This window comes from Berghia stephanieae, chromosome 5, assembly GCF_034508935.2.
Source record: "Berghia stephanieae isolate SIO BIC M18660-M18661 chromosome 5, UCSD_Bste_1.3, whole genome shotgun sequence".
In the NCBI taxonomy this organism is placed as follows: Eukaryota; Metazoa; Mollusca; class Gastropoda; order Nudibranchia; family Aeolidiidae; genus Berghia; species Berghia stephanieae.
In genome coordinates, this window is record NC_088364.1 from 62,329,188 (window position 1) to 62,343,611 (window position 14,424).

Consider the following 14,424-nt stretch of genomic DNA (forward strand, 5'->3'; position numbering starts at 1 on the left):
TTACGGCGCTGTACTGCGGCTAGCGGCTGAGTTATTCCAGTCTTCCTTGGAATAGACCCTAGAGAAAATTGTCCCCTATGGGATGAATAAAGAGAATTTTTTCTTCTTCAATTTTTAAATTCGGCTGGCGGATTGTGAATATTTTACTCAAACGCATTGCATCAACATAAACTCCCAAGTGCGGTTTGCTGTCAACGTCATCTACATAGGACCTGACAGCCAAAACACGTCCATTTACAGTTCCAGTGAGGAGGATTAAATCAAATCCCTACTTGTATGTTTACTCACGACACAAAATAGGCACTCATCCATGACGCACGTGCATTATTCATGCTCATCACAATTGACGGATTCCATGACGCTGTCGGTTCCAGAGTTTGAACAACAAATGCCAATAAATTGGGTAGATCGATCGATCAGCCACGGTTCAACCACAACCACTCAATTCGGGAACTACAACAAATCAACTTTATAGATAGTATGCGCTTGGCTGAGAAGCTCATAACATTGCCATCCTGAAGTATAACGGACCAACACACAAAACGGTGTGTATCCTTGAACGTTTATAGTCGGGTTAATACAGTTCAGTGAGCGTTACTCATAAACGCGGATGGCAAAAAACCATAACAAAGACCTGAGTGACGTATATGCATACTATCTATAGATAGTATGCGCTTGGCTAAGAAGCTCATAACATTGCCATCCGGAAGTATAACGGGCCAACACACAAACTCTGTGTAACCATGAACTTTCATAGTCTGGTTAATACAGTTTAGTGAGAACAACTCATAAACGCGGATGGCAAACAAACAATAACAAAGACCTGAGTGACGTCATCTTCGAACTATCTATATAATATTTTGGTCAGAAAACTAGAGTGTTGTGGCTTATTGCTTTAACCCTCACCTTACCACCCATTGGAAACCCGTCACATTCGTTATGATGCAGCCAACCATTTTCTTACTTTGATTTCATTTCGTTATATTTATAGCTATAAAAACTCGACACTGTGTTGCAGAGCTCACAAAATATAGAATACACTCGTTGCTAATCTGTTTGAAGATCCATTTTTGTGTTGGGTGAGTATGAAGTAATCGGGCAAAATTCTGAAAATAGCTGGTGAGGAGAGAGTGAACTCTCTCCTTACCAGACATTTTTAGAGTTTTCCCCCAAAATTTCATACCCAACTAACACCAAAATATAATTTTCTTACTGAAACAATTATATTCTATACGTATAATATTGTTCAGCAAAATGTCAAGTTTTTATGGCTATGATAAACAAAAAAACAAAAAAATTCTTGAAATTTAGTGGTGTACACGAGAAATCCGAATGGTGAAATTGTTGGTTGTTGCATCATAACCAATGTGACGATGTTCCTATGGTTGTTGCATCATAACCAATGTGACGATGTTCCTATGGTTGTTGTATCATAACCAATGTGACGATGTTCCTATGGTTGTTGCATCATAACCAATGTGACGATGTTCCTATGGTTGTTGCATCATAACCAATGTGACGATGTTCCTATGGTTGTTGGTTGTTGCATCATAACCAATGTGACGATGTTCCTATGGTTGTTGTATCATAACCAATGTGACGATGTCCCTATGGTTGTTGTATCATAACCAATGTGACGATGTCCCTATGGTTGTTGTATCATAACCAATTGTGACGATGTTCCTATGGTTGTGTTGTTATCATAACCAATGTGGCGATGTTCCTATGGTTGTTGCATCATAACCATGTGACGATGTCCCTATGGTTGTTGGTTGTTGCATCATAACCAATGTGACGATGTCCCTATGGTTGTTGCATCATAACCAATGTGACGATGTTCCTATGGTTGTTGTATCATAACCAATGTGACGATGTCCCTATGGTTGTTGTATCATAACCAATGTGACGATGTTCCTATGGTTGTTGCATCATAACCAATGTGACGATGTTCCTATGGTTGTTGGTTGTTGCATCATAACCAATGTGACGATGTTCCTATGGTTGTTGTATCATAACCAATGTGACGATGTTCCTATGGTTGTTGTATCATAACCAATGTGACGATGTTCCTATGGTTGTTGTATCATAACCAATGTGACGATGTTCCTATGGTTGTTGGTACGGAGAGGGTTAATGGATTGTTTGGTTCTGTGAGTTTTGTTCAATCATAGAAAAAAACAAAACATGAGCTTTTATATAGCGTTACATCCACTAAACGTGCCCAAAGTCCTTTAGAATTTATCCCTGACAAATAGCAATACGTAACATGTGGAACGAGACATGTAAGGCGATAGTACAATTTTTTTCCTGACAGAGACAACGCTGATAACGGACAGGTACTCATTTTACACCTGATTGGTGAGAGAATGTGAGTAAAGAGCCTTTTCCAAGGACTCAACTATGCGCTGAGCGGGGCTCGAACCCAGGAACTTCCGATCCGAAAGCGCGTGTCATCGTAGCCATCGTTTTATGTTATAGCCTGACACTGAAATCCAAAAGGACTGGCAGTTTGACGTCATTATTTGTTTTTTGCACCGCTTAGTGAGTTGTCGTTAGTAGAGCTCATGGAAACAAGTTATTTCATTGGTTGAACTATTGAATACAACTCGCGATTTGTTTTCTTTTGTGGCAAAAGACTGGCATTTTGACGTCATTTTTTGGTCAGTGTCAGGCCATAACTTTACGAAGGCCACGGTGTCATACCACTAGACCACATTATAGCAGCACAAGGAAACATCGAGTCTCGAAGTTTAGTGTTAACATACGTGATGTCCTTTTAATAGTGTTCACTGTGTTGGACACAACTAAGGGAGAGAATCGTATAAACACATTTACCTAGTATCTAATAGTTGGTAAGGAAGGCGAAAAAAGCATCGTTTCCAGAGTGTATAGATAAAACAAAGTTGACGTCAATCAGGTCTTTGTTATTGTCTTTTGCCATCCGTGTTTATGAGTAATTCTCACTATACTGTATTAACGAGACTATAAACGTTCAAGGTTACACATAGTTTTGTGTGTCGGTCCGTTTTATTTCCGGATGGCAATGTTGTTAGTTTCTCAGCCAAGCGCACGTTTGATGGATATTGCTCTATATAAAGGCTCAAGCTAAGAGTAACCCCCCCCCCACGCACACACACAGACACACACACACACATACACACACACACACACACACACACACACACACATCTGCTGAATGGTGGGAAAATGTAACAACTTATTTTGATCTTTTCGGTTGTTCGGTTTGGTTTAATTTCTTTTTTTTTTTTCGTGGTTTTACCTATTTTCTTACATTTTTAAAATTTCATTTTGCTGAAAAGATGCGTTGACCCCAAAACGTTTTGTGTCCGGAATGCGTTCTTTTTATTATTTTTTTTTCAAGCTGTAATATTTATTTCTCATCCTTAACTTTATGAAATATCCAGAACATTTTCAAGAAAATGTTTGCGTATTGTATCAGATTTTCATTGATTAAACATACCAAAATTATTTACAATTCCCAGCACGTATTCGTTTAGCAATAAAATTGTAATAAATATAGTCTGGCGTTTTATGAGCTCTGATAGAGGGAGAGAGAGAGAGAGAGAGAGAGAGAGAGAGAGAGAGAGAGAAGAGAGACAGAGAGGGAAGAAGAAAGAGAGAGAGAGAGAAAGAGCGAGGGAGAGAGAGAGAGAGAGAGAGAGAGAGAGAGAGAGAGAGAGAGACAGAGAGAGGGAGAGAGAGAGAGAGAGAGCAGAGATATTTACATGTTAATATCCCTTGTGCCTCTTAGACGACGTGCACTTAGTTGCAGGTCTGATAACCCAGTACATTATGGGCTCATTGTTGTAATGGAAATCTTAAAAAAAAAAATTGGCGCAAAATATTGTTCACTAGAACAACGTTAAACTAGGCCCAACTTCAAGAAGTCCCAGGTTTGAGAATGTTTGCGAAGATGAGGGTCATTTTAATCAATCAATATAGAGCGCTTAGTGTCTCGGGTGTCTCGGAGAGTTATAGCGCTATTTAAGTTTTCAGTATTATTATTGCTTTAATTATTATTATTATTATTATTATTATTATTATTATTATTATTATTATTATTATTATTATTATTATTATATTATTATTATTATTATTTTATTATTATTATTATTATTATTATTATTATTATTATTATTATTATTATTATTATATTATTATTATTATTATTATTATTATTATTATTATTATTATTATTATTATTATTAATGAATAACAAGTTTTCATGCCCATTAAAAAAAAATAAAAATAAACCAACAAAACGTGTTTGTTCGTAGCACGACAGTATAATGTAATTAGGAGGAGATGGTGGTGTGTGATAAATATATAATTTGTAACCCCTCAGTCTCTGTAGCATCTCGCCAAAGGGAAATAGAGGTGGCATCGAAGTCCAAAGAAACCCATTAATTCCAAGACATGGAGATAGCGTGAGGCAAAAATGACTTTGTGTGAACCGACAGCCACAAATGATGTCCCAGCACGCGAGAGTTGTCTGCCCCTTGTGACCAGAGAGGCATCCAATCATAATTCGTTTTATATTGGCTTGTCACTTCCGTTATAGATGAGTCTTGCCTCCTGCCTGCTCCAGCAATACTTTCTTTACACGGAAATGAAATGAGTTTGTTTTGCAAATCCTGTTTTTAAATTGAATATTGAAGATTATTCACTATCACACTCCTACCTGTTTGTTTGTTTGCTTTGTTTTGTTGGGGGGGGGGGGGGGGTTGTCTAATATGTGACGCAATCTTGCATTAAAAATCCAAAAATGCACGGTTATAAGTCATCAGTCGTGCATAATGATCTGCACAATAAGAGATGAAGTCAGTAAACAAATAGAGAGGGACAGAGCATAGTCTTTCCGTTAACTTATATCCCGACACTAGGACCCACTCGGACTTATTTTATGACGTTGTCGTTAATAGTGCTCAGTGAATCAAATGATATTATTGGTTGAACTATTGAATACAAGTCACGAGTTGTTTTCTTGTATGGCCAAAGACATGTCTTTTGATGTCATTTCTTGGTCAGTGTCAGGCTATGAGTTTACGATTGCTACAGACGGAGAGATCTGCTCGCAAAGTGATGTTGTAATCACACATTTCTTCATTCCATAGCTACCTTTAGTACATACTGAACAAACAATAAGTAGGTCAGTCCCACAGTTAGTGAGTATTTATCACACTATTTTAACTCATCGCAACACTTTACAACCATATGCATCACCCCCCCCCCCCCCCCCCACCAAAAAAAAAAAAAAAAAAAAGCAAAAAAAAAAAAAAATAAAAAAAACAACAAAAAATCATCACCACCAAAAAAAAAAGAAAAAAGAAAAACATTAATAAATAAATAAAAACAAATACGGATGCGGAGCATATAAAAATATAGAAACCAATAAACAGGCGGGTAAGAATGATGTTTTTAGTTTTTATTGAGGGCTTGGGGGGAATTTTGTATCCTACAGAATTGAGTCATGCCTTTAGTCTTATTCTTCTGTCTTACCTGCTCAAGGTGAATAGTTCGTAACATTTGGTGGTGGTGGTGGGGGGGGGGGGGTGAGGGTTGTCATTGCATCCTGTTGTGATACAGCATTGGGTGAGTAACAAAAATGGATGAGTAATTGATATTATTAAAAAAATATAGGCGTGTGCTGTGTTTAGTGAGTCCTTCAATGTTATATAAAGCCAGTCATACTTTTATCCATCCTTTCATTCTTGTGTGCTATTTATTAATTTCTGTTGAGAGTAGATAGATAATGTTAGATTCTGTGATTTTAGTGCATTTTTTAAAACGAATTTTCATGATAGTCTTGAGCATGCAAAACAGTGTGCTAGCCTGATGTGATGATTTTTTTAAAACTGTTCATTCGCAAGATAAAAATGATCGATTCGACATCTGCCTGATAACCGTTTGGCTGTTTTATCTCTGTTGCAATTGATAATGTTCTGTGTTGGTTTGAATTTTTAATTCAGAAAAATGAATGAAGCAGGCATTTATGTTGATAAAAACAAGAAATAAAATATAGGAAAGTTCCAGAAGACAACTGAGCACAAAAACTTGGCGTCGGTAATGGAGGGCTCGAACTCCGCCTGGCCAGGGAGATCGTGACTCTACCATATTATAAGCGAACCCCCAAAAGTCGCATCAAATTCTAATCGAGAGCCACTTCTCCTCGACTTCTTGCGGTCACGGGTTCACTTCACAACAATGTGTTGGTTTGAGAGTATTTCCATTACAAAAGCAACCCGTACCAGGCTTTATAAAACTGACAAGAAAACAGCCTGCAACCGCATACGAGCAAGACATGGCATAACAGACAAACAATAACTTATACCTCCGAACTCTTGAAAAATCCATATTTGAAAATTTGGCCAGAAAATTCGTCATTCAAATATCGATCGATTTCAATGACCCTGATCTTGGCAAAAACTCTCAAACCTGGGACTTCGCGACTTCGTTACCAGAATCATTTTGTGGGCACCCACAGACTTTATTACCGGAGCGATTTTCATCGATGATGGCTCAAAATATTCGTCTCGGTCTATGTTATTTTCTACAATGCAATAGTATGGTTATTAAAATAGATGAGTGTATTTTCGTGATGGCCTTTCTTTTTCCGTAGATGACACAATGGTGTTGTACAGTAGTGACACAAAGTAACTGGTTCTAAACTATCAGAACAATGGCGGACGCCGTTATCTCCATCACCGTCCTTATGAAATACTTCTGCGACGAGCATAAAATGTATATAGATAGTATGCAGATGACGTCACTCAGGCCTTTGTTATGGTTTTTGCCATCCGCGTTTGTGAGTTGTTTTCACTAAACTGTATTAACCAGAATATAAAAGTTCATGGTTACACATGGTTTGTGTGTTGGTCCGTTATAGATAGTATGCGCTTGGCCAAGGAGTTCACAACATTGCCATCCGGAAGTATAACGGACCAACACACAAACTCTGTGTAACCATAAACTTTTATAGTCTGGTTAATACAGTTTAGTGAGAACAACTCACAAACGCGGATGGCAAAAACAATAACAAAGGCCTGAGTGACGTCATCTGCATACTATCTATACTTCCGGATGGCAATGTTGTGAACTCCTCGGCCAAGCGCATTCTATCTATAGAGGGGGGTAAACCCACTATAAATCTTATCACGTTTTGAATTTAATACATTCTGATCACATAACATGTGAAAAAGTTCTAGCCAGCATGAAGAATAAAGAGTACTGATTTTCTGATTCTAAAACCAAGTTGCTGGTTGCTGGGCAGACGTGACATCAGCCTATTGAATCCTATTATTGAATTGTTTACGTGGTTTGGTGTCACTGATCTAGTTTAGCATGGCTTGTTTTTCTGGTTTTGTCGTGACTTTCAATATAGGTCTTCAGTAAAGAGTTCTCGAGCGGCTATGTGGTCTAGTGGTATGACACTCGCTTTCGGATCGGAAGGTCCTGGGTTCGAGCCTCGCTTGGGCACAGTTGAGTCCTTGGAAAAGGCTCTTTACTCACATTCTCTCACCGTACTCAGGTGTAAAATGATGATCTGGTCCTTTCCTGTCGGAAAAAAATATGTGATATCACCTAACAGGCGTCATGTCTCGTTCTACATTTTACATGTTGCTGTTGGTTAGATCCTTTGCAAGCGCTTTGAGCACGTTTAGTGGATATTGCGCAATGTAAAAAGCTAATAAAAAAAGCTCAATAACGTGAGTTATGGCTTGACACAATAAGTAGTGGTACACATTCACGATTGCTTCCAGTTTTGTACAACTATGACATGCAATACAGAATGAATGACGATGACGTCACTCAGTTCTTTGCTATTTTTTTAGACCGCCAGTTGGGTTTTTGGTTCTCAATAGAATATCTCAATCCGACAATAAACGTTAAGGGTAATACATATTGTTGTTATTATGTGTTGGGGCTTTTCATCAGGTGGGTAGATGTTATGAGTGTTTTACTAAAACGCACCGCATCTTTAAAATATGAAAATGAATAACAGATAATATGAAGATTTATATCGACTGTATCCGTTTAGGAATACAATGAGTAAATGAATGAAAGTTTTTGTATAGCGCAATATCCACTCGAAGTCTCAAGGCACTTTACAGGGGGTCTTAGGCCAACAGCGACACTTAACATGTAAGCGATATTACATTTTTTCCGGACAGAACGAGACTTAACGACCTGGTACTCATTCTATACTTGAGTACGGTGAGAGAATGTGAGTAAAGAGCCTTTTTCTAAGGACTCAAATATTTGCCTAGTGAGGCTTGAACCCAGGGCGTTCCGATCTGAAAGCGAGTGTCATACCACAAAACCACATAGATAAATACCACTGCTTCCCAGTAGACAAATGGTAGCATCACACAAAACGATGTGTAATCTTAAACGTTTATAGGCCTCGAATCAAGGAACTGAATTTGGTAGATAACGCATTTACTCTATAGATAGTATGCAGATGACGTCACTCAGGCCTTTGTTATTGTTTTTGCCATCCGCGTTTGTGAGTTGTTCTCACTGAACTGTATTAACCAGACTATAAACGTTCATGGTTACACAGAGTTTGTGTGTTGGTCCGTTATACTTCCGGATGGCACTGTTGTGAACTCCTTGGCCAAGCGCATTCTATCTATAGAACTTGCAGTAGGTCAATATTGTCAATACCACACAGAACACGTTCCATTTCCTTTTAATTATCTGGCTTAAAACATCCATCGATTATCTCCCTTAGGCACACTATCTCATAATTGAGACACGGACGTCTCATGCTTGTTACATTTGCGCCTACAATGGAATGATTCTAAATTGTTTTGGTACAAACCCCCCAAACCTTCCTCTCCGCGTTCTCGCCTCCCCCCCCCTCACGCCCCCCCCCCCCCCCCCCCCCCCCCCCCGCCGTCTCCCCATCCCCATACTCACGTTGCCCAATGTTAAGGTAAGGCCTGCTCTGTCGTACTCTGGAAAAAAAAACTATATTTAAAAATTTGACCAGAAAACTCGTTCTTCAAAGAGCGATCGATTTAAATGTCCCTCCTCTTGGCAAAAATTCTCAAACTCGAGAATTCGTTGAAGTCCCAGGTTTGAGATTTTTTGCCAAGATGAGGGTAATTTGAATCCAGCGATATTTGAAGGACGAGTTTCCTGGCCAAATTTTAAAATCTGTATTTTTCCAGATTACGGCAGTGCTGTGAACATCTCGATTTAGCACCTGCCAACACCAAATGTCAGATGAAATTCAGGTGCTGGTTAGGCGAGAACAGCTAGAATTTTACAGCTTTATCTTGTCACATTAACAAGTGAACTGCCGTACTTCAGAAAGACGTGTATTTAAGAATTTGACCAGAAAACTCGTCCTTCAAATATCGATCGATTTTAATGACCCTCATCTTGGCAAAAACTCTCAAACCTGGGACCTCGCGTGTCCCAGGTTTGAGAGTGTTTGCCAAGTTGAGGGTCATTTAAATCGATCTATTTTTGAAGGACGAAATTTTCTGGCCAAATTCTTAAATACGCGTCTTTCTTAAGTACGGCAGAAAATTTGGCTAAAATAGCCACTTTTTTATTTATAGACCTATGTCATGGCAAGAATTTAGGTCTTGCGTAAGAGATTAAGGAAAAAACAAAAAACAAAACAAAATTAAGAACAAAAAAGGGAAAGTGACAAACTGTACGAAGACTTTGATTCATTTTTGACTTTGTAGACGTATAGTAAAAGATGTGTTCAATGTTTAGATGATCTTGTGATGTCTATGGACCGGCTAGGGAAATAAGGATAATACTACGATTTTTACACTTTTGCTTTTTGGAATTCCGGAAGTTTTCCCAAACGCTGCACGAACTTGCGAGTGCGCGTTGGGAACAACATTCGAATTCCAAAACGCATGAATGTAAAAAATCATTTATTTATTCTTCCCCTCCATCGATTCCTATTTCGTCATCTTTCATTAAAAGACATTTTCCAAAACATTCAAATTAAATGATACCTCTTTTTTAAAGAATCCAATTTTTAGTGAAATTTACGCTTGATAATCTGACGTCACAAATGTTTATTGTAAACATGATATCATGACGCGTTACTATTTAGAGAGAATGTGGAATAACAGATCCTATACATTTTGACAGTGTGTTTTGAATCGGTACATATTTACACAGTAAACCGGACGCTAATTAAGAAAATCATAAGACAATAATTAATTCTGAACGGATATTTACACGGAAAAAAGATGCCACTTTTCAAACCATTACAGTGAAAATAACCTGTGTCAAACGTGAGCTGTGAAAATTGGCGTTCGACTTTGAGCAACTTTAGTGCGGAGTGGATATTTTGTTGGAATACTCTCTATATTAATGGATTAAGAATTTATTTTAAAATATTGACTTGTGACCATAAATATAGGATTAAATTATGACGTGCAAATTCAGTATTAATCCAGCTCCACAAGGCAAGGAAGTCTATGACTCCAGACATTGTTATCAAAGACGTTGTTATGCCTTCAAGGCGTTACTGTTGTGTGTAGTTACATATTCTATGGTTCTAGACGTCACACGAGGACAACTAGATGATGACGTCATTATATCCAGTAATGATTGGATGGAGGACTATAACCCCTGGGGTGACCCCCCTTGTCCAGACTTTAATCCATGGGGTGTGTGTGTATTAGATTGTATATTATTATTGTACGATATGGATCTAGTGCTACAACAAATAATATAACTTGACCCCCCGCCCCCCCCCTCTCTCTTTCTCTCTCTCTCTCTCTCTCTCTCTCTCTCTCTCTCTCTCTCTCTCTCATCTATCTATCTCATCTATCTATCTATCTATCTATCTATCTATCTATCTATCTATCTATCTATCTATCTATCTATCTATCTATCTATCTATCTATCTATCTATCTATCTATCAATACCCATCTGTCTATCTACCTCTCTCTTCTCTCTCTCTCTCTCTCTCTCTCTCTCTCTTCCTCTCTCCCTCTCTCCCTCTTTATCTATCTATATACCTCTCTCATTTCTCTTCTCTCTTTCTCTCCCTCTCTATCTAACTATCTACCTCCCCCCCCCTCTCTCTCTCTCTCTCTCTCTCTCTCTCTCTCTCTCTCTCTCTCTCTCTCTCTCTCTCTCTCTCTTTCTCTGGGTGCAGAACTTTCAGGACAGAGAATTCTTAAGTACATCATCTTTATCGTCGTTCTTACTCTCTGAGTTGTTCTAGACTTATTGAAGTGAAGTGATCGGTAGATGGCCGAATCGAGCCTTTAAGGCTTTGCCATGCGACATTGGGAAGTTCCGAATTCGTCTTCGTTTCAGCCCATTTTTTCCCCTCTTAGACTCACTGGGGGAACATGAGTGATTCCTGTTTAAATCAGACTTTTGATTTCTTGATTGATTCGAATCTGGATTTCTTACAATTTCCGAAAAGGATGAATAAAGTTTATTATTATTATTATTATTATTATTATTATTATTATTATTATTATTATTATTATTATTATATATCATCACATCATCATCATCATCATCATCATCATCATCCATCATCATCATCATCATCATCATCATCATCATCATCATCATCATCATGACCATCATTATTATTATTATTATTATTATTATTATTATTATTATTATTATTATTATTATTATTATTATTATTATTATTATTATTATTATTATTATTATTATTAATTATTATTATTATTATTATTATATTATTATTATTATTATTATTATTATTATTAAAGAATTTCCATAAGAGACGGCATCTGAAATTGGCATGCAGAAGGGTCTACTTACTCTCTCTCTCTCTCTCTCTCTCTCTCTCTCTCTCTCTCCCTCTCCCTCTCTCTCACTCTCTTCTTCTTCTTCTTCTTCTTCTTCTTCTTCTTCTTCTTCTTCTTCTTCTTCTTCTTCTTCTTCTTCTTCTTCTTCTTCTTCTTCTTCTTCTTCTTCTTCTTCTACCACTGTAAGGGGCAGCGTGGTTCACTGCTATGGTCTTTGCCTCGTACCCGAAAGGCACTGAGTTCCATTGCCCTTTTCTCCTCGCGCTATGGCCTTAAGCAAGTCAACTCGCCCTAGCTTCTTTTGTGGCGGTTCACTGCGGCTGACGCCTAAATTATTAATGTCTTCCATTGGAATTGTCCCGAAAGAGGAATTTCTCATTGGGGATGGATAAAGGGAATTTTATTTATTTATTTGTTTATTTATTTATTTATATACTTATTTTTAAATTGAATAATTTATTCATTCATCTGTTTATTTATTGCTTTCATCACGTGACTCACTCACATCCATCCCTAACCCGTCTTTCATCCAGATGGATGTGGAAGGACCCCAGCCCGTCCCAAACCAACATCCTCCCCTATCCCCGATGGCAAGACCACGGGGAAACCGGGCCCCCCGACCACCCGGAGACCCAATCCCGACAAGCTGACGTGTACACCCGAAGACATCAAGGAGGCTGCGTGTCTGAACGATGGGGAATGCTTTGCTTTGATACTGCTACACGTCAGATCGGCTCACTGCTCGTAGGTATCTTACAGATAAGATTGGATAAAAATAAGATAACGTAAAAGTAGTCTGACCCGATGAAAGAAGCTGATATACAGAGAAGTGGTAAGACATGGAATGAGAATTAAAAAAAAAGTTAGCCCAGGATAGAGAAGGGTGGAAACTGTTTGCTGTGGCCTATACCCTGACCCAGGGTGAAAAAGGCAATGCTGATGATGATGAGTCCTTCATATCCAGTAGTTTATCCTTTGCTATGCTGTGATGTTCTTACACGTCAGATCGGCTCACTGCACGTAGCTATCTTACAGATAAGATTGGATAAAAATAAGATAACGTAAAAGTAGTCTGACCCGATGAAAGAAGCTGATATACAGAGAAGTGGTAAGACATGGAATGAGATTTTTTAAAAAGTTAGCCCAGAATAGAGAAGGATGGAAACTGTAGGTCTGTGGCCTATACCCTGACCCAGGGTGAAAAAGGCAATGATGATGATGATGATGATGAGTCCTTCATATCCAGTAGTTTATCCTTTGCTATGCTGTGATGTTCTTACACGTCAGATCGGCTCACTGCACGTAGCTATCTTACAGATAAGATTGGATAAAAATAAGATAACGTAAAAGCAGTCCTTCATATCCAGTAGGCCGATGGAGCTGGAGTTTTTCCTTTGCTATGCTGTGATATTCTTACACGTGAGAACGGCGTCAGAATCTGCCTGTATGTGCGGCTATGTGGTCTAGTGGTATGACACTCGCTTTCGGATCGGAAGGTCTTGGGTTCGAGCCTCGCTCGGCGCATAGTTGAGTCCTTGGAAAAGGCTCTTTACTTACATTCTCTCACCGTACTCATGTGTAAAATGAGTACCTGGCCGTTAACAGCGTTGTCTCTGCCCGAAAAAAATTTCATATCGCCTAACAGGCGTCATGCCCCGTCCTACATGTTAAATGGTGCTGTTGGCCACGGACCCCTTGTAAAGAGCTTTGAGCACATTTAGTGGATATTGCGCTTTATAAAAGCTCATTTTATTAATTTTTAAAAAAAAATATAACCTGCTACTAATATAATTATTCTACCTTTTGATTCAACATGTAACATGATAATTATTAGTAGTCTCCGAAGGACTGGTTACATAACACTTCTAAGGAATTTGGAACCGGAAGAGTAGAATGTGTGACGCGACGACTTCTCTATCCTATTAATGTTATAATTTGTAGAATTGCGTTCATACGCTTCTTTTTTTTTTTGATAATGCATAATAATATTTAACACAAACTATTTTATCAGATGCCACGGGATGTGGACTGGAACTCGGTGTGAAAGAATAGATGAGAACATCTTCGGTAAGTTGCTTAGAGTTCAAATCCTAACTCAGAACTATTTTAGCGATGTGATAAGAAATCTCGTTATTTTTATTTTTGGCCAGAATTTTTTTAATATCAATATTATATCGATCAAGTAAGATGCCCATTTATTTGTCCAAAATTCATGAACCTGAGACTTCCAAAAAAAACAACAACAAAAAAAACAAAACAACCCAAATATTTTCACCTCACTTGACTCGGGTTAAACTAGTGCCTGATGGATATTTTAAGCGTGTTAGTACAAGAAGAATACCGCACGGGTAAATGGAAATAGTATATAATAATAATAATAATAATAATAATAATAATAATAATAATGATGATGATGATGATGATGATGATGATGATGATGATGATGATGATGATGATGATGATGATAATAATAATAACAATAATAATAATAATAATGACAATAAAATTATTATTATTATTATTAATAATAATAATAATAATAATAATAATAATATAATAATAATAATAATAATAATAATAATAATAATAATATAATAATAATATAGCCCCAGGGAATCAATG

General features: G+C 37.7%; 1 protein-coding gene across 2 annotated transcripts in view; it reads left to right on the forward strand.

The window, feature by feature from the left end:
* The window catches only part of LOC144973371 (uncharacterized), a 107,324-nt gene that overhangs the window by 78,525 nt on the left and 14,375 nt on the right, over nucleotides 1-14,424 (forward strand). Inside the window, exons 1-3 of one of the 2 annotated variants that reach the window (XM_078915710.1) lie at nucleotides 10,311-10,670; nucleotides 12,336-12,546; nucleotides 13,814-13,869. In XM_078915710.1, coding sequence (XP_078771836.1) covers nucleotides 10,430-10,670; nucleotides 12,336-12,546; nucleotides 13,814-13,869 — 508 coding nt within the window. In that variant the 5' untranslated portion in view covers nucleotides 10,311-10,429. Of the gene's footprint in view, nucleotides 1-10,310; nucleotides 10,671-12,335; nucleotides 12,547-13,813; nucleotides 13,870-14,424 lie in introns of those variants that run through there. The other variant, XM_078915711.1, reaches the window with a different exon arrangement.